Genomic DNA, 20,633 nt, shown 5'->3' with positions numbered 1-20,633 from the left:
CAGATGAGAAAAAGCCATAGGCTCCAAAATTGTCATTCCCAATGAATGAAGAATGTAGAGTGCTAAAAGGAATGAGTGGAAGGGAGAGGAGGTCACAGTTGAAGAATGGGATGCTTCAAATTGGGATTATGTCGTGGATGCAGTTATGGTGAAGACAAGGTCAGAGTATAACAAAGAGAGTGGACGACTGAGGTAGGGTGGAGGGCATGGTTGTGGAATAAGAAGTCAGGGGACTGAGAGGCCAGGATATTGAAAGTATCCTCTCTGGTATTGAAATCACCAGATTTATGAAAGAAGTAGTGTCCTCAGGAGTAATAATGAGTCAAAACAGTTTCAAGCCATGAAGGCGAATGACGTGGAGGCAGGTATGTGGAGGTCTGCAGACAACCGCAGCAGGCAGCGGCGAGTATGACAGTCAGATAGAATTGGATCAAAGGCTGTTCTGGCCATGATGGAGTAACAGGAACTGGATTTATCCTTCCATCTTAACTAAAAATAGAAAACAAAATCAAAGTGTACGAAACAGTGGTTCTCAGACATTGGACAACAGGTAGAGCAGGACAGTGACCCTTACAATTGCTTTGCGCAGAGATGGGTAGTTGAAACAGAGCCCCACAGTTTTCCTAAGTTGAGGAGAAAGTTGAGAAGTCTAAGAGGCCACCATAGCTAGATTTCTTAGGGTAGAGTACTGGAGAGGAAAAGAGTTTACAGAGAGAGAGTTCTAGATCTTCAGGGAGTTCCTCTGGAGTCTTCAGCTGAGCATTGATTAGCAGTTACATGTGGGGAAACTACTCAAGTCTGAAAAAAGGACTACCAAAAAGGAGTAGGCAGAACAATTCTCAAAGTTCATGGGAAGCTGGGAATAGTTCACATTCCTAACAGCCAAAGTAGGAAAACCTCATAACACACAGGAGGTTGGGTTGAATACTCAGAAGGGTGTTGCTTCAGCAGTAAAGACAAATGTGCTCTAGACTAAATAAAGATCAAGAATAACGGTATCCCAGAACATTGTTAAAAAATATTTAAAGGAGTTTAAAAAAAAATACATCACCCAACAAAATTCAGAATGCCTGACATCTGTCAGAAATTATCAAGCATGCAAAGAAGCAGGAAAATGCAACACATAAAGAGAAAAAGCAGTCAGTAGACGAGACCAGGAAATGGCACAGATGATAGAATTAATAGACAAGGACATCAAAGCAGCTACTGTAGATATACTACATTTGTTCAAGAAGATAGAAGAAGGCATGTTAAGAAGAGACACAGAAAACATAAAAAGTCCAACATCAAACTTCTGGAGATGAAAATGTGTCTGAGACACTGAAAATGTGTCTGCGACAGAAAAAATACACTGGATAGGATTTAACAGCAGGTTAGACATGGTAGAAGAAAAGATCAGCAAACTTGAAGATGTAGCAATAAATATTATCCAAAGTGAAACGCAGAGGAAAAAAAAAACCCACAAATATCAGTGAGCGGGACAATTTTAAGTGACTTAATATACAGATAAGAAGAGAGTGGTAACAGGAGAGGGCATGGATTGAGATGAAATGGGGAGGAAAAATTGAAGAAATGATGGCAGAAAAATTTCCGAATTTGCTGATATCCATAAACCCAGAAATCTAAGAAATTCAAGAATCCAGTAGAAGAAGAAAACAGCATGAAGAAAACCACCCTGAGCAAATCTCAGCGTGAATAAAACTACAGCAAGGCACATCGTAATCATGTTGCTTAAACTAGAGAAAATCAAAGCATTGAGAGACAAGAGCCTGGGAGCTCTGGGGAGGAGGGAGTAACAGTGATCTGGAAGTGGCTGGGGAAGCAGTGTCCTCAGGGTTTCAGAGGAGTAAAGAGGGGAAGACAGTGTTTAGAAAACAGCTTGAAAATAGGAGGATTCCACTGATCTGCTGATTCTGAGCGCTCCAGAAGGCACAGTGGAAAGATTTGGGGAGTTGAGGCGCTGGTAGAGGTGAGGTCAGATTTTGGGATGCTTGAGACCGTATTGGGACGAGGATGACCTATGACTCTTGGGTCTCTTGTGACCAGTGTAAACAGGAAAAACAGGCCTGATGTGATTAGCCCTCGTAGTCTCCAAGGCAGATTGGGGTGGCGTGGCAAGGCAGTGGCTGGTGGGGATAGGGACAGGGGGTCTTGCCAGGAGCAAGCAGAGCTTATCTTCACTCCAGCTGATGGAAGTGTGGAGGCTGGGAAGGACAGTTTTACCAGATAGAACTGATTTCCACGCATCCACTATGGATGTGTTTGTGTGGTGGGATTTTTGTTTGTTTGGTTTTGGTTTTTCTGCAATCAGTTTTGTATTATGTTTTTAGGCACCGATTGTGGAGACTCTCATCCCGTACCCAATAGGTTCCAAGCATAAAGAGTTGTCTCATCCATTGGAAGGGGGCTTCCTGCAGAGTCTGGATGCCACGTTTGAAAAGAATTTATTTTTATTTTCAATCGTGTTTGGTTCTCCAGAATTATTCCCTTGCCTTTCATCAGATGGTTTGTGTACTCACATCCTAGTACTGTAGTCACTTGGGATCTATTTATATGATGGTCCTAGATGTCTCATAAGTGTATTTTCCTGGGGTCCTCATTCCTCTCCTTCCCAAAGGCAGCTGCTGTCTTTTTGATTACATGGAGCTATAGAGTCCTGCCTTGTCAAGACTCAGATGAGATCCAGGAAGCGTTCTCTTCAGAACTGGGCATCATCTGAGGTGGATTAAGTACTACTTGGCAACCATTAAAAATCAGCAAGCCACAAGTTGTACCTGCAAGGTTGCTTTATAATAATCAGCTTTTCACAACTTCTGTATTCTTAAAGGTTTGTATCAGCTGTATATTGTCATATATTTGATAAAAGTCATAATTGAGGAGAAAGGTCTGCCAGCTTTTAGCAGGAGTAATAGGAAACCTAGTCATTTGGGCCATAGGCCACAAACAGTGCCCCACCGCCCACTTGGTTGCTGTTTACCTTCACTACAAACCACATATTAGGAAAAAATAAACATCATGTAGAAGCTTTATAGTCCCAAATCTGTCAAATTTTATCCACTGTCTCCTGGGGCACCCAGTATAACCTTATAAGAGCAACATTTTGCAAGTTTAGGGTATTTATGACCATGAATGTTCTTTTTATTAATTACAGTCTATTTCCTGTGGCCATAATATGGTTTTAAAATCTGTGTTCTGTTAGTAGAAGCAGTAAATGAGCAGTATGTATGCATTACTTGTTCCTGAGAAGCACAATTTTCCATGGTATTTCTTCTGCCAAATTATATTAATTATATTCCGATCATATAAAGCTCAGTTCATATCACAAATTATCCTCAATGTAGTGTGTGTGTGCCTGATCTGAATCTCGTTTATTTTCCTTGCTGTGTTTAATCTGCATAATTACAGTTTTGTTGACTTTCAATTTCCTTCAAGCAGAGAAGCCCTTTGAAAACCATTTAACCATCTCCCCTCTGCCAAAAAAAGAAAGATCTGAAAGAAAAAAGGAGAAAATTTGCATTAAACAGTTTAAGTCTATTCACTGTGAAATGGTTTCAAGGAGGTGCTGAGTTTGGAAAAAATTGTAAGACATGTTGCCACCTTTGTCACACACTCAGGGGGAGCCACCTCTGAGATGTGGCTGCTACAAACAGTAAGGCAGTATTAATGCAGTAATAAGAGAAGTGCAGCATTCCAACAGTAGGAAGATATACTCCTGTTATGTTATTCTGCCATAGATAGACAATTGTGTCTATTTTTGGTTACCTTGTTCTTACATTTTATATTCTCTTTGCCCTGATATCCATGTAACCGACCATTGGCACACATTTTCAAAATAATTGATCGTATTTGGGATACGAAGGGAAAAGCTATCTGATCCACATTATCTTCTAAAACCCTAAACCATGCTTTTTTCCAAAAACAAACAAGCAAACAAACAGCATCATTCTATAAGTTGAAAGCCATCCAATAAATCAAATGAAGACTATTATTGTATTAATAATCAAAGAGTGCTAATGGGCCACCTCCTAAGACCCTATAGCAAACTTGTCCTCGTTATAAGATAAAAGAAGTAATTGGCCACTTGTCATTTTTTGAGAAAATTTAAAGCAGTCTCTCATCTTAAAAAATAGGGGTAAATTTAGAATTTTTTTAATTAGCAGCTTGCATTTGAAAATTGGAAATTTTATATTTGAGATAAAAAACTAAAATACCATCTTTTTAAATTATTTTCTGTATTTTTTAGTATTATATCTGAACAAAGCATCCTAGCCATTCATTTCGAAAACTGGGGTTAAAAACCTTTTCCTCTATCCTTGATGTGATTATTCAAGTTTTCTATTAAATTTAGAGTCATTTCATTTTCAGCATGTAGAGTTTGTTTTTTTCCCCATAGGAAAAAAAAAAAAAAAAACAAAGTTATAGAGAAAAGCTGTATTTGAATATACCAGTATGATTGAGTAAAAAAAATCTCTGTTCTTAACATTGACTTACTTGAAGAGAAAACAGAAAATAATCCAGATATTTTTGTTTCCTTTTAGGTCTTCGGATAACTGTGCTTCTGACGTCCTTCCTTATGGTTTTGGGAACTGGTCTAAGATGCATACCTATATCAGACTTAAACCTTAAAAGAAGGTAAATCATGTAAATAACTTAAAGTTTTTTCTCCACCTGTTTCTCTTTTGTTATGAGTATATGATATATATTCGGTTATAAGTTTTTAGTAAACAGTTCCATTTTTAAGATCAGTAGAGGGTCACCTTTATAGTGGCATTTTTTTTTTCTTGACACAATGATTAGTTCAGTGGATGTTTGCTAGTTGTCATATGGAAGACACTATACTAGTTGGTATGTAAATAAAAAGAGAACAAGTTAATCTTCATGCTATCCAGGAGCTATAATAACCATGGGAAAATAATAGTATAACAAAGGAAGAATAATGTAGTTAATGTCATAGAAGACTTATAAAATCGCTGCAAGAGACTGTGAGAAGTTTTGGCTGAGGATCCTGAAAAGAAGGGTTTGTAAGATGATAATTAAATAGGTCATTGAAGGATAAGTAGAATTTTGGTAACTGTAGTTAGGGAAGGATATTCCGGGGTGGAGGAACAACAGGAGCAAAGGCACAGAGGCAAGTAAACACAGGCCTCTTCTGGGATGGGTAGGGAGCTTCATTTCTGTATAGCAGCTCTTCTGCCCCTGAGGTCCATGAATTTATTCTCAGGCGGGTGCAGAGTATATGAAGATTTTAAAAATTTTGTTTTCCTTTTGGTTATAATAGTAAAAGATTTTTTAACCAATAATAATCTATAATTAAAAGACATTTTCATTGGCCAGGATGTCAGTTTCTTAGTGTTTATCAAGCTGGGATCCTTGGATTTGACCTTAAGAGCCACTGAGAAAATTTTTCGCTTTAAAAAGGACCCATAGGGCGGGGAGGGTGGGGGAGACTCGGGGCGGGGAGTCAAGGAAGGGAGGGAATACGGGGATATGTGTATAAAAACAGATGATTGAACTTGGTGTACCCCCCAAAAAATAATAAATAAATAAATTAAAAAAAAAAAAGGACCCATAAATTACTCAAGTTCGGGAGACACTGGTGTACAGGGTAAGGCATAAGAATGGAATATAAAGAGATGGGCTTAGAGAAGGGTATCCTGAATGTGAAGGATATTGATGCCGTCCTGGAGAACTGTAATTCCTCACTGGACAGTTGGGAGCCACTTAGGTTCTTAAGCAGCAGTAGGATCAGGCCTATATTAGGTAAACTATTGATCTGAAGTCTGTAGCATTGATTACAGCGGGTTGAGACTGCCAGCAGGACACAGGAAAGATGCAGTGAGAGCCCAAGCGGGAGTCATTCTTTTGTTTTGTTTATTCATTTATTAGTTCATTTATTCAACAAAATTCACTGAGCTCCTCCTGTGTGCCAGGTTCTTTTTCTGAAGGTGGAAAATATAGCAGAAAACACAATAGAAAAATCCCTGCCTCGTGGAGTGTACATTCCAGTTGGGGAGACTGGCAATAAACTAGAGAAATAAGTTAAATATATAGTATTGCTATGAAGAAAAAATAAAATAGGAAAGAAGGATTTGAAATGTGAGCGGAAGGATGGTGAAATTTCAGGGGAAAAAAATGGGCCAAAAAAATCCTTACTGGGAAGATAACTTTTGGGGGTAAAGCCTGAAGGAATGAATGGTTGATGCATTATGTAGGAGGCAAACATTCCAGGCAGAGAGAAGAGCAAGTATAAAGGGTGGGAAAGGAAGAGCATGCCTGGCAGGGAGGCCGCTAGGGCTGGAGCCGAGCCAGGGACTCCATGGGAAGAGTGGCAGGAAATGAGACCGGCGCAGTTATGGGTGGTGGCGGGCGTGTGAGACTAGGGCCTTTAAGACCTTGTAAGGACTTGTTTTTTTCTGAGCTAGGAAGCCATTAGCAGCTTTGAGCTGAGGAGAACCATTGTCACAGGCTGCTTTATTGAGAATAGGCTGATGCTGGAGATCTAGGGCAGGAGTGAGGAGACCAGGTAGGGAACTAGTGCAATAAACCAGGTGAGAGATGATGGTGGCTTGAGCCATAGTGGTGGCAGTGGTGGTGGTGAGAAGTGGTCAAATTCTGATAGTGTTTTGAAAGATTTGCCAATTGATTGAATAAAGGAATAAGAGAAAGTGAGGAGTCCAGAATGACTTCCTTGCCCTGGGAAGTTATGGCAAGGGAAATGATGGCACAGATGGGAGAGAGTACATGAGAGAAAGAGATGGGAGGTGATATGTTTGAGGTTGCACTCTGGAGACTCTGAAATTATTGATTCCGTTAACTGAAACATGGGACACAGGAGGAGGAAGGAGTGGATTTTACATATAAGATGTTGACTTTCATTTGGAGCAGAATTTTTCATTTTCAAAATAAATGATGTCCATTTTCAACTTTTTGAAATATGTTATCTTTCCAGAAAATTTAGAGTACAAATGTTTCATATTTCAAAGGCAGATAGCAAAATCATTTGAATTCCTGTGGAACACTGATCCTCATCTCCTATCCTTCTGAGTGAGGTTTTAACAGATGAGTTTCATTGTGTTTGAGACGTTCTTAATTTTTCAAATATCCAGGTTTTTTTTAAAAGCATCTACAGTTCTTAAGTACAAATTTCAGTATAAGCTTAAATTCAACAATGCATTCTTTAAAAATGTCTGCTAGTATTTTTGTTAGCTTTTCTTCTGTTTTGGGCCATCAGTTCTATTGCTTCTTTCTGGTCTTATCCTTTCCAGATATAAAATTATAGGAACAATGAAGAGTTGACTCTGTGTTGGTGGAGGAAATGGTATGAAAAAGAAATAGGGCTCATAAAGAAATGTAAACGAAGGAAAGAAAAGAAAGAGCAGTAAAATAAAGAATTCCAAGAGGTTGAACCTTTCAGAAAAAGAAAGTATTAAATTGAATTTTCAGTCTTTATGTGTTCACCTATAAGGAATGTGGGGCTATTATCGCCTTGAAATGAGACTTCACTTTATGTCCATACGATATTCCTTTAGAGCACTGTTATTAGCTGCACATATACAGGTACTGAAATGAAAATGCTGCAACTGGAATACATCTTTTGACTAACAGCTTCAATAGATCACCACTTTTAAGCTTCAGTCTCCATCTGACACTGAGCAGGAAGGGATAAAGACTTAATATGCGTTTGACCAGCACTGAAACGAGCATGTAGCACTCTGTTTCTGTGCCCCTGTTTCACTTCGAGCTTTTTGAGCTTCTGACCCAGCCTCCTGAATAGTGTCCCTGCACCCTTCACATTCTGTATTTTTAGCTTCTATAAGTCTTAAGACATGAGAGTAGCAGCTTTCCGACAAGCCCTTTCCTCAATCACAACTATTATTACCGCCTTCCTGTGTCCGACCTCTTCATAGTATTGAGATTTCTTTTATCTCCGCAGTACCAGTGAAAATTCAACAAAAATTATTTTGCCACTTTTCTCTTATTAACATTACAAATAAATAAGGAACTTAGAATAATGAACTACAAAGTATTTCTTCTATGATTGGGAAGCAAATCATACCAAAAAAAAAAAAATTACAGGTGGCATTGCTCTATAGCACTGGATGGCATAACACTATAGCGTGAAGTATGACATGGCATGCCCAGTAAACAATTTATGGACTTCTAGAAGGTGAACTGATAGGAGGTCATAGGTGTAATCCAGTGATTACACCTGTGCTTCTAATCATAGGTGTATCCAGTGATTCCCATAACATATCTTTCAGTTTAGTGTCATTTTCATTAATATTAAAAATAGATTACTAACATGTGTTAGGTAATTAAATAGTATGGTTCTAGTATACATAAATTTTCTAGAAATATACTCCATTGTGAAATGCTTTGTAGCTGGCGGTATTACATTTAAAATGACCATACCAGAAAAGATGAATTGTTTACTAAATGATACCTGCTTAGCTATCTGAAAAAAAAAAAAAGAAAAAGGAAGTAGAAGAAGAGCGCTAAATTTCTGCCCTACCACTTAAGTAAATTCCAATTGGATCAAACATTTAAATGTAAAAAATGAACGATAGAGTATTAGAAAATGAGACTGGCTTTTAATAATCTTAAAATGGGGAAGGCCTTCCAACTAAGATACAAATCCCAGAAGCCATAGAAAAGCTTAATATTTTTGACTACATAAAAATTTAGAATATCTGCATGATTAAATATACTATAAAACAAAGTCAGAAGACAAGTTAAAAACTATGAAATGTTTGCAACAGTGAGACAAATGGATAATTTCCTGAATTGGAAGAACTCTGTCAAATTAATAAGAAAAATAGCAAGTCAGTAGGAAAATGGGTGATAGATATGAGCAAGTAATTACAGAAATTGAAATATAAATCTTAAGATGCTCAACAACTTCCTCACAATTAAGGAAATGAAAATTAAAAGAGCAATTATATGCCTATTTATTGACAAAGATGAAAAAGTATGATAATGTGCTGTGTTGGGATGTAGGGAAAAATAGGCGTTGCTGATGCACAAGTAATTTGGGGCATCCTATTCGGAGGACATTTTTTGCAGCATTTATCAGATTCAAAATGCACGTACTTGTCCTTCTAGAAAATTAGCCCCCAGGCACTTCCCTAGCTGTCCAGTGGTTAAGACTCCACACTTCCAATGCAGGGGCCGTGGGTCCCATCCCTGGTTAGGGAACTAAGATCCCACACGCTGTGCGGCATGGCCAAAAAAAAAAAAAGAGAGAGAGAGAAAGAAAGAAAATTAGCCCACATATAAAGCTCTGCCTGATTGCAAGGACAATCATGTTTGTGTGGCTTTGCTTGTAGTAGCAAAAGGCTGGATGCAACCCAACTGTCTTTAACAGAGGACTAGTGATGGTGAAGCATGTGGTGGAATAGTATGTAGCTGTGAAAAGGAAGTAAAAGTTCTGTAAGTGCTAATTTGGAAATATCTCCAAGACAAAGTTTATAACATTATGTTTAATATATTCTTGCTTAGAAAAAAGTGGGAGGGATGTATTTGGCAAGGACTGTTTCTGAAAGAAACCATTATCATTGGGTTTTTTGGTGGTTTTTTTTTTTGGGAAATTATTTATTTATTGGCTGCGCTGGGTCTTTGTTGCTGCACATGGGCTTTCTCTAGTTGCTGAGAGCAGGGGCTACTCTTCTCCATTGTGATGCGTGGGCTCCTCATTGTGGTGGCTTCTCTTGTTGCAGAGCATGGGCTCTAGGCTTATAGGCTTCAGTAGTTGCAGCACACAGGCTCAATAGTTGTGGCTCATAGGCTCTAGAGTGCAGGCTCAATAGTTGTGGCACACTGGCTTAGTTGTTCTGAGGCATGTGGTATCTTCCTGGGGCAGGGATCACAGATCCCTGGGACTCTAGAAGTCTGGGGTGGAAAGGAGATTTACTTTTTTATTTTATACTCTTTCCTCTGCTTGAGAATATTTTTACCATATGCATATATCACCTTTTGGACTGAAAACACTAGTTAAGAGAAACTGAAATGACCACATCAGATCTTCAATAATGAGAATAAGAGAAGGAAAGGCAAGGAAGGGTTATGTGTAAATTTCCCCCATATAGAAATATACACCCTTTGATATAAAAATGAACAATTGGTAGATTTAAGAATGAAGACTCTGCTCTGTAAAATACATAGGATTCAGATCAGTCTGTTTTAAAAGTATGGTCTATAGACTAGGTGCTTATTAAAAATACAGATGCCTGGTCCCCACCCCAGTCCTACTCATTTAGTCTTAACAAGCTCCTTTAGTTAATTTTGTGCTCATTTAAGTTTGACAATGACTGCTCTAGGTACACAGCATCCTCACTTTAAATAGGTTACTGCAGGGACTTCCCTGGTGGCGCAGCAGTGGGGAATCCACCTGCCAATGCAGGGGACACGAGTTGAATCCTTGCTCCAGAAAGATCCCACATGCTGCAGAGCAACTAGGCCCATGTGCCACAACTACTGAGCCCATGCGCCACAACTACTGAGCCCATGTGCCGCAACTACTGAGGCCCATGCACCTAGAGCCCGTGCTGCATAACAAGAGAAGCCACGGCAATGAGGAGCCCGCGCACCACAATGAAGAGTAGCCCCGGCTCACCACAACTAGAGAAAGCCCGTGTGCAGCAACAAAGACCCAAAACAGCCAATAAAAAAATTAAAAAATAAACAAGAGGAAAAAAAGGAAAAAAATAAAGAAAAATAAATAAATAAATAAGTTTATTAAATAAATAAATGGTAACTGCATTGTGCTTGCCTATTCCACAGTATAATCACATAATATTTTTATCGTCTTATTTTAAAGCAGATTAAGATTTATCTTCCATTTAATAATCTTATTTCCCCAATTTGACTTTTAAAACCCCAGAGGTTAGGTTTATGAATGTATTTCTGCATAATGGTCAGATGGGATTCAGATAAGAAAGACTGGTAGGAGATAAATTCCTCATAGTAAGCATTTAACAGGGGAGAAAGCCAGTAGAAGATATGTAAAATGATCTTTAGAGTTTTGGAAAACACTTTTTTTTCACCTTTGATTGTCTTTAGAACGTGGTTATTTCTGAGACATTTCTTCTAAGGACCCATAATATCATACGTAAATTTTTAAATTTAGTTTTTTGCTGTTAAATATAGTATACATATAGAAGAGTACAGAAAACATTTATGTACAGTTTAGTGAAATAATCGTAAAACAGACAACCAGGTACCTGTCACCCAGGTTAGAACTCCTGAAGTCCCCTGGGCGCCCCTCCCTGGTTCATGAGGCTCTCTCCTTACTGTACATGATCATATCACAAACGTTGATAGGATTTTCAGAGTAAACTGAGTTGAAAGGTATGAAGAATATATTCCAAATCTGTTGCAAATGCCTGTATTCTTTTCCTCTGAATAAAGATTTGCTGTATATTGTTTTCCCTATTAATACGGAAAGGAACAAACAAGTAAAAGATTAGTTTATCTGCAACAAAATGATTACAGGAATGAAATAGGCCAGCAGTAGACACTGATAATAATTTAACATATAATAATAAACACATAAATCAGTAGGGTTACTAAATAAATCGTATTTTATTAAATAGGTTTATCTATTTTGTGTTTGGGCAAACTGATTACCTATTAGAAAAAAAAATTGGATACTTAACCATACAGTATGCATTAAAAATATGTTTCTGATGGATTGATGAGCTTCATATTTAAAGTGAAACAGTGTAAGGGAAAATGAATCTTATCCCTGAAGAGATTACTTTTCTAAGCATAAAAACAATGAAAAAAATCATAAGGCAAAGATTTGTAGATTTGACTACATAAACATTTGAAGCCTCATGCTTCCAAAATAAATCATACAATTAAAATACAAACTAGGAAAAGTATGTGTTGCAAATATGATACCTAACTTATAAAATAATATTAAAAATATAAGCACTTTTGAAAAGAGAATGGGAAAATGGACATAATAGACGTACTTAACAAATGTTGGTTCACAAATTTCAGATTTCATTATTTAAGTTCATAACTCGGCAGTCAACATTTATTGACAGGCTGCGTATTAGTAAAGTATAAGGTAAGCTGTGTAAAGAGATCAAAAATACACAAGCTCAATAAATAGAAGTTTATTCTTCTCCCAAGAAATAAGCTAAAAGATAGTGGGCTGCTCCAGGCAGGTAGGCAGCTCTGTTCCAGGGACCCAAGTTCCTTTATTGTTATTCTAACATCCCCTGGGGTGATATCCTTGTCCAGGTGGTCAAAGCTGGCTCATTATCATGCTTTCATTCTAGCCCATAGGAAGGGGAAATAGGACATCCAGGGCAAGTGACTGCATCTTTAGGTGATGACCAGGAAGTTGAATGTATCAATTCTACTCACATCCCATTGGTACAGATTTAGTCACATGGCCATACCTATCTGCAAGAGGGGCTGGAAATGTAGCTCAGCAGCCATGACCCCAGATAAAATGCAAGGATGCGAAAAAAAAAAAAAGATATAGCTATTACAGCATAAACAGAGATAGTGGTACAAGGCACTGAATTAAGCATTGTTCCTCTGGGTAGGAAATCTCAGCTAGAAACAAGTTCCTCCTGTTGAAGATTATGGAAGTGTCATTTTTGCCGTGGAATGTCATATTTGATTTCTCTTTTGTAGAAATGGGAGGATTTGTCCTCTGTCCCAGGTAACAAAGTTGGTTTGTAAATAAGTTTAAGAAATAACAGCAACAACAACAAAATGCATGGCTGCTATAACAAAAGAAAGGGAGAATGGATGTAAGGAGACAGTAGTCTCTGCTATCAAGTGTCTCCATGAATCCCTGTATCCCTTCTTCCCATGCGAGGGACATATTCATCCTTCCTCAAAGGAGAAAACCCACAGTCCTGTCCAGTTATTACACCCAACTCAAAATCCAGAATCTCTGGCTCTATCAGGTCTTCGTGGTACTCTGGGAGTAACTCCTTGGACTGTTCTTTGTGATTTTTGGCTCTGTCCTTCGGAAGGCTCTTTTTGGTCCATTATTCTTAGTGAATACACCTAAAGTGAATGTTGGAGAATATGCCATCCGTAGGGGCTACACAGCTTTTGTGTTTCACTTTCTGCCTGGTACGGATTTGGGGACCTGAGGGTTGTTTTAGGAATCAAGCAATCGTAAACCTTTGTAGAACCAATTTGTAATGCCTCTGGTGATACATTTCCCTCAAACACTTAGTAGGCTTCTGCTCTGTTTACATCCAGTAAGTTCATGTAAATGCAGCCTCACCAAAGGTTTTTACTTCTGGCTGTGCTTCTAACACCTGCTCAGTCTCCTTTCCTTTACTGGCTTTTGTGCTCAGCCCATCCCTTCTCCCTCAATTTTGTGATGGTTGCCTGGATGCCATCTGAAAAAGTTAGGCCTGGGTAGGAAAATAACACCTTTAATTTGATCTTTGCTGCTAGATAGGCTCTGAAGGACTTTTTATTTCCTACCATTTAAGGACATGAAGCAACCTGAGACTTCAAATTCCTGGATTCTCGTTAAATGTGGATGGTAGGCCTTGGGCAGAGAAACTCGCTTAGCAGAGCTCTTGTCCCTTCCATCTATGCTCGCAGACCAGCTAACACTTGCCTGACTTCATCTCTCTTCTGGTGCCATCCTGAAAGCAGCAAGGGGCAGGAAACAGAGTAACGTTCTGATTTTCTTCCAGCCAGTTCCAGGTAATCACAAGCAGTGGTTTTGCTGCATCTCACAAGTCACCAGCCTCTTCAGTCTGCAGCCTAACCGCTAAGTCAGTGCCAAATATGTTGTGCCTTTCTGAATGCAGAATCCTAATTCCGGATCTAAGTTCTCAATCAAGGATCAGTTAAGCTGTTATAATGAGGAGTCTCAAAATATAATGCCTCAAACAAGATAGTATTTCTTTCTTATGTGGTAGTCCAGAGTTGGCAGGTGCGCCAGGCATAGGCAGCTGTGTTCTACAAAGCGACCTGAGTTCCCTCTGCCTTGTTGCTCCCCTAGGGAGATGACCTTGGCAGGACGGTCCAGAGTGGATTCACCAGCACTGTAGTCACATTTCATCCCATAGGAAGAGGGAGAGGGAGACCAGGGAGAACATTTTATCCTCACAGAGGTGACCTTGAAATCCTCCCACTGTCATCACATTGACCCAAACTTGGTAACAAGGCCCTACCTCACTGCAAGGGGAGCTTGGATATGCAGACTGTAGCATACCCCAGCACAAACTTGGGGTGCTCTGCAACTAAAAGGAAAATAGAGAAAATGGACACAGGAATAGTTGATTGTCTCTACCACAATTCAGGAGGAAAAGATCAATTTAGATCCTTGTTTCAGAGCATGCATCAAAATAAATTCAGATGAACTAAATGGTTAAATATTTAGTTGGAACACTATATATAGGAATATTTGTCTGATCTCTACATAGGAACTTTTTTTCTAAAGCATGAAAAACAGGAAAATTATAAAGAGGAAAATGGATAGATCTGACCACTTACAAATTGTTGTGTACAGATTGTTAAGCTTAAAACAAAACTGACCAACAGGAAAAAATATTTGTCAAAATAAGGGCAAGAACAGGTAAATAATACACATAAATATATGAATCACTCATTCAAAATAAGAAAAAATGCAATATACCAATGGAAACAAAGACCAGTAGTCAAAAAAGAATTGCAGATTAAAAGAAGATGCCTTTTGGCCTTACCAAGTGTGGCAAACAGAATAACACCCCCGTCCCCCAAAGATGTCCATGTTCTAATATCCAGAACCCATGAATGTGTTCTGTCCGTTACATGGCAAAGGAGAGCTACCATCTCAGATGAAATTAAGTTTGCTAATCATCTGACCCTAAAATGGAGAGATTATCCTGGGTTAGCCAGGTGGGTCCAAGGTAATCACAAAAGTCCTTAAACAAGAGATAAAAGAGGACATCAGAGAGATGCAGCATGAGAAGGACTCAGACCACTGTTGCTGGCTTTGAAGATAGAGGAAGGGGGCCAGGAGCCAAGGAATGCAGGCGGCTGTTAAAAGGTGGGAAAGGTGAGGAAGTAGATTCTTCTCTAGAGTCTCCAGAAAGGAACACAGCGGGGCCACACCTTGATTTTAGCTCAGTGAGCTCCATGTTGGACTTCTGATTTACAGAACTATAAGGGAATAAATGTTGTCTTAAAGCCACTAAGTTTGTGGTAATTTGTTATAACAGCAATAGAAAACTAACATACCATGTTTGTGTGTATGTGTGTATTTTTAATTTTTCTGTTAAATTAAACACGTTTATTTTCCTTTATTTTTATGTGCACATTTTTTAAATAGAGGTACTCAGTGCTGGTGAGGCAGGCACTGTCGGCCACTATTTATGGGAATGTGCATTCCTACAGACTCTTCCCAAATACAACTCTGAGGTCTCTTTCCTAAGGCCTGAAATGTTCATACCCTTTGACTTATTGACCCTAAGGAGATAGGTTGGAAATGGCAAATATTTTCATACAAAGATTATAACAACAGCATTATTAATATTAACAAATAAGTAACAAACATGAGGAAAATGTTAAGTGAGTTTCTGTACATCTGTATGATAGACTGCCATGGAGGCATTAACAATACAATTGTGAAGAATGAAATGAGAAAATGCTTATGGTAGACTTGAAAGTTAAAATGATTTAGTGCATAAAACTGTATATTCAATATGATATCTATGATTACCTGTGCCTACGTCTTGATTGAGAGATGCATTGAAAAAAATAAAAAACTGAAAGAAAAAAAGACTGAAAAATCAAAATAGTAGTAGTGGTTATGTGAGTTACTGAATTATTGAATATATGGATTTTTTTTCTTCTCTATGCACTTCTTTTCTCCTATGAGTATGTATATAATACTTTTAAACTAAGCAGACAAAATGACAGTTATGAGACAAGAAAAACATTATGAGACAAAATGAGGGGAGGTTAGTGTCTCTCAGACCAGAACTACATCCATTTTCCCCCTGTGCCTTGCTGAGAGATGACTGTATTTGGCCTTAATAAAAATCCTGTGAGATAAAGTGCCTTTGGGGAAATTGAAACAGAAAGAGGATAAGTGATTTACCAAAGATTATACAGTTAATAAATTTAGCTAAGGCTAAAAGCTGAGTCTTTTGATATCTAACCCAATATTCTTTTCACTATGTTTTTTAATGAACTTTCTATAACTGTACTTGGTAAGTTATTATTATAAGCTTCTTTAGGGCCAAGACTATGATTATCTTTATATTCCCTTTAGTGTCTAGCTGCAGGTGTCTCGACCATAGTAGATATGCAGTAGATATTTTTAATTGGATCATAATTGGCCAAAATTATTAAAAGGAACAAAAGGGAAATAGATTTTCATAAAAGAAAGCTGAGGCTATGGTAAAAATCTTTAGAAAGCTCATTCCTTTTCACCATTTCGTTCTGTTTCTCCCTTCCTAACTTCCTTTTTCCTATAATTAATTCATAACATCTCTGACCCTTTTTATTGCCTTCTTGGGCTAAATAAAGGAAAACTATTTCTAGCACTTTAGACCATTTTCAATATCCAGGAAATCCTATAACACATGAGTTTATTCTGATGCAGGATGATTAGGAATTGGGAATTTGGAGAAAGCTTGTGAACCACTGGCATATTGATTGTTAGAGGTAAGTATTTTTATGGGTTCTAAGTCATTTCATATTAAAAATACATGGAATTTAAGAATGCTGGACTTACACTGAGGAAATACCTGCTCAATTTCTAAAAAGCCAACTTTCTAATGTTATCCCCAGTGCTAAGCCATAATAAAGGTATATAAAGTATGTCTCTGCAAAGAATAAAAATATGCCAGCTACTGCATGCCTTTGGATCTGAGAACCTGGGGTTATCTCAATAATCAGTGATTTTTATCATTACTGTTAGTTACAGAGAACCTTCAGAATGAGGCCATGTGGAAGAGGCCATTTGTGAACTGATGAAATCAGATTTAATTTTGATTTCTAGTCCTGGCTTAGCCATTAGCCAGTTATATGACTTTGGAACTCCCCCCACGAATACTTTTTTGGAGAAGGGAAAGTTTAAGTAAGTTATAAGTGTAGTTTTAAATGTATTATTGGCTTTTCTGGAACTCAGTTTTTCTATAAAATGAAGAGGGTGGGTTCTCAAGCTGAGGTTTGAAGTCTCTTCCAACTATAAAAATTCTAATTCTAAAACATCATATTATTCTAAGTAGAAAATAATTTAAGAATGATGGGTATTTGTTCCAGAATGTCAGAAAGCAAAAGGTTGGGATACCAGAATATCATTAAATACAAGCTAAAATGTCAAGTACATGAGAAAACATGAACTTACAGGTCTTCAGTTTGAACTTCAGCTATTGGCACTTGTTTGAAAAGCCATAGTTTATTGAATCGTATGAAAAGGAATGCAGCTGGGCACAGATGCCACACCACGCACCCCTGCGCCTCGGACTCTCACGGGCAGGGGCAGTGATTGAGGGCTGAGGTGGGCTGGGGCAGACATGGCCAAGCCGTGTTCGGTGTCCTCAGGCCTACCTCCTGCAGTACCGTGGCTGGTGGGCCACTCCCGCTTCTACCATCTGGTTTTGCTGATGCTGGAGAAACTCCCCAAGCTCTGATCTAATCTTCTTCTCAGCCCGCTAGGGAAGTTCTCCTATTTCCACCTGGCCTGTGGGGATGGCACAAACTAGGTCTCAGAAGTAGGCAGAAGCTAGGTAAGGAGAAAAAAGAGACAAAAAAGACCCAGGGGAAACGAGAAGAAAAGGAAGTTGGGTGGGGGAGGGAGAGAGAAGGAGAGGGAGTAAATTAAGGGACCTGCGAGAGGAGACTGGCCTGAAGGAGAGCAGCACCCCTGCACCTTGGCACAGCTGTCATGGCTTGACCTGCAAAGGTCAGGACACCTGCAGTCCCCTAACTGTGAATACACCCATCTTCATCAGGCGAGAGAAGTTTCAGGTGAGGAAGCAAGAGTTAGACCCCTTGAATTAAGTCGTCAGCTTCCAGAGGACCCCCTTTCTGCTACAGAGCTTATTGCCCAGGAGACAAAACTACGTCCTCACGCTGCTGACGTCTGCCTGCCCTCCCCAGGTGTGCTGTGCTTGAGACAGTGCTGAAGCCTTGGCCTTGCTCCTATCACCCTCAGTGTCTTTTTCTAAGAGTTTTGTTTCCCAAATATTAATCATCTTGTTTTTTGTATTGCTGAGTATATGCTTTTTAAAATTTACAGGTGGAACCGATGTGATGTATATGGTGGGACCTTGGGGGGTTTGTACAGTGCAGGCTAGTTGTATATTTCAGGGACCCCACTACCCTGCACTTGGATCCGGGGGAGCGTCCACACTGCCTTCACACTCTGGGAGGCACTCTGGGGAGTTTAGAAGCCGAGAGCCTTACCGGCAAGGAACTTAGCTGATACTTGCAAAATAAAACTGAATCACGTAGTGATGACAGAAAAATTAACATTAAGTTATGTGATCTACTTCACTTAATGGAAGATTGTGAATCACACCTCTTTTGTTGTTCTATGTTGGTGTTAACAGTCAGCCCAGGTGGGCAGACATAAGATTCTGAAAGCCAGCTTCTTTCAGGAGGGCTTCAAAAGCATTAGGACAGTCACAGCAATTTATCTTTCAGCATGTGAAGGAAGAGATTTTTCGGTTCAGACTGTTCATTTAAGTTGGGTGTTTTTCCTTTTCACACTGTCAAGTTCATATACCTAATTTTTGTTCTGGCATCTGTTTTTAACAACTAGAATGAACAGTCTGAATGTAAATTTCCATTTTCTCACATGTCGCCACTTCCATCTTCAACAGTCTCCTGAAACTGCTTCTGCTCAGATCATGAAGACCTCCTTGTTGCCTAATCCAGTGGTTACATTTCAGTTAAACCCTCTTTCTGTTTGATTTGAAACTATTGGCACCTCACTTTCATCTTCTCTAAACCCTTCTCTTCTTAGTTACTATGACACCCGTATTTCCTGGTTGCTTTCTTTCCTGCGTCTGTAATTGCTGCTTCTCAGTCATCTTTCTAGACTCCTCTTCCTCTGACTATTTAAAAGATACTGATATTCTCCAGAGTCTGTTCCCAACCCCAACATGTGTCTCTCTTCTCAGACCTCTCTCCTTAGCTTGTGACCTGTGGTCAGCCACTTATTGGACATTTTTAGGAAGTTATGGGTAACCCCCTTATATTCCGTCATTCACTTAACCATATCTATTGTACCACCTCAACAGCCCTCCAGACCATCCCCCCTCTGTACCCCACTGTTGTTGCCAGTACCGCCAACGGGTCCTTGTCCTGGATTCCATGCCTGAGAGGGTTCCGCTCTGGCTTTCCTTCAGCTTTGCTATTCTCTGTGGGGCGAGGAGTCTGTAGGGCCAAAGAGATGTGTCTGCCCTGCCCATCACCACTTTCTAGCTACACAAGACCCCAGCAGTCCCTGCAACATGCCTCTTTCCCAGGGCTGTTGTTCCAAGAGTGAATTGCATCCCTGGGGTATACTCCCTAGGCACAAGGAGTAGCTGAGGGGCAGCTGAGCTTGGATGGAGTTGGACCTTCAGATCCACGTGCATATTCGCGAAGCCCCTGATGTTGTCAGTCAGAACCAGAGGTCAGAGGAGAAGGAGGGCCTGCAGGGACCTCCATTGGTACTCTTGTCACAGGACCCAGAGCGTAGGCCTAATTATCGTCTTATTTTTCTTTATATTCCTGATATAATGCTGGTCGGTGACTCTTCAACTACTTTACTTAAAGAGCTTTAGCTTTTTAATTTTATATTCCCGTATACCTGTTCCTATCACAGTGCCTACCCAATACACAGTGAATACTCAGTACATCTTTGTTGAGTGAATTAAATAATACAGCTTGTATTGAACAATTTATAATTATTTTCTCCCCTTAATTGTCATTTTAAAGAATTTATGGTAATGTTTGTATGATTTTATTATGTCTTAAGGCCAGCACTTTTCCAGAAAAAAAAAAAAACAAACCCTCTAATTTTGCATTACTATTAAATGGGAAAACTAGATTTTATATATAACTGAATTTTATTTTTAGATATATTTTTACAAATTCATTTCATAAAATAGGGTAAATTAGTGGTAGATGACAGAAACCAGTGTCAGGCAAACATGAAAATCTTTACATTACAGACTGGTGTTATGCCATGGTTACCAGACGGCAGTACTTATAACCGGTTAGTAAGAGCCAAGCTCTGAGGGACTCTAGGATACAAGTGCTAGAAGGAACAGAACTAAGTTTTGGAAAATTTAAAGATGCTAAGAAGAGCAGGGACTTAATCTCCCTGCCAGGTTTCCCATGAGTTCGGAGGGTAACCCAAGATCCTGTAGGCCCCAGTCCTCCTGCTGAGCTCATTTATGAGGAGTACATTTGTGTATGATGACTTTTGATGCAAAAAAGCACATAATTATTTAAATTAGAATAATTTTTAAACACCAAGTCAGCATGTTTTTCACTGTGATTTTTCATTTTGACAATTCATGTTTTAGGTTGGCCCCTCAAGTTCAGTGCCCTTTTAGACTTAGAGGCCATCTGAAATGTCCCCAGTGCCGTACGTGCTCTGGGTACCTACTTTAGCAGGTATACACGTTGTAGTGAGAAATATTCTGATCTGAGAA

General features: G+C 39.1%; 1 protein-coding gene across 1 annotated transcript in view; it reads left to right on the top strand.

The window, feature by feature from the left end:
• SLC49A4 (solute carrier family 49 member 4) overlaps positions 1-20,633 on the top strand; it is a 95,809-nt gene that overhangs the window by 4,367 nt on the left and 70,809 nt on the right. The window contains exon 2 of the mRNA XM_057697785.1: positions 4,539-4,632. Coding sequence (XP_057553768.1) covers positions 4,539-4,632 — 94 coding nt within the window. The remainder of the gene's footprint in view (positions 1-4,538; positions 4,633-20,633) is intronic.

This window comes from Hippopotamus amphibius, chromosome 10 (assembly GCF_030028045.1).
Source record: "Hippopotamus amphibius kiboko isolate mHipAmp2 chromosome 10, mHipAmp2.hap2, whole genome shotgun sequence".
NCBI lineage: Eukaryota > Metazoa > Chordata > Mammalia > Artiodactyla > Hippopotamidae > Hippopotamus > Hippopotamus amphibius.
Note: the sequence above shows the minus strand (reverse complement) of the source record. Positions and strands in the feature narration are given on the sequence as shown.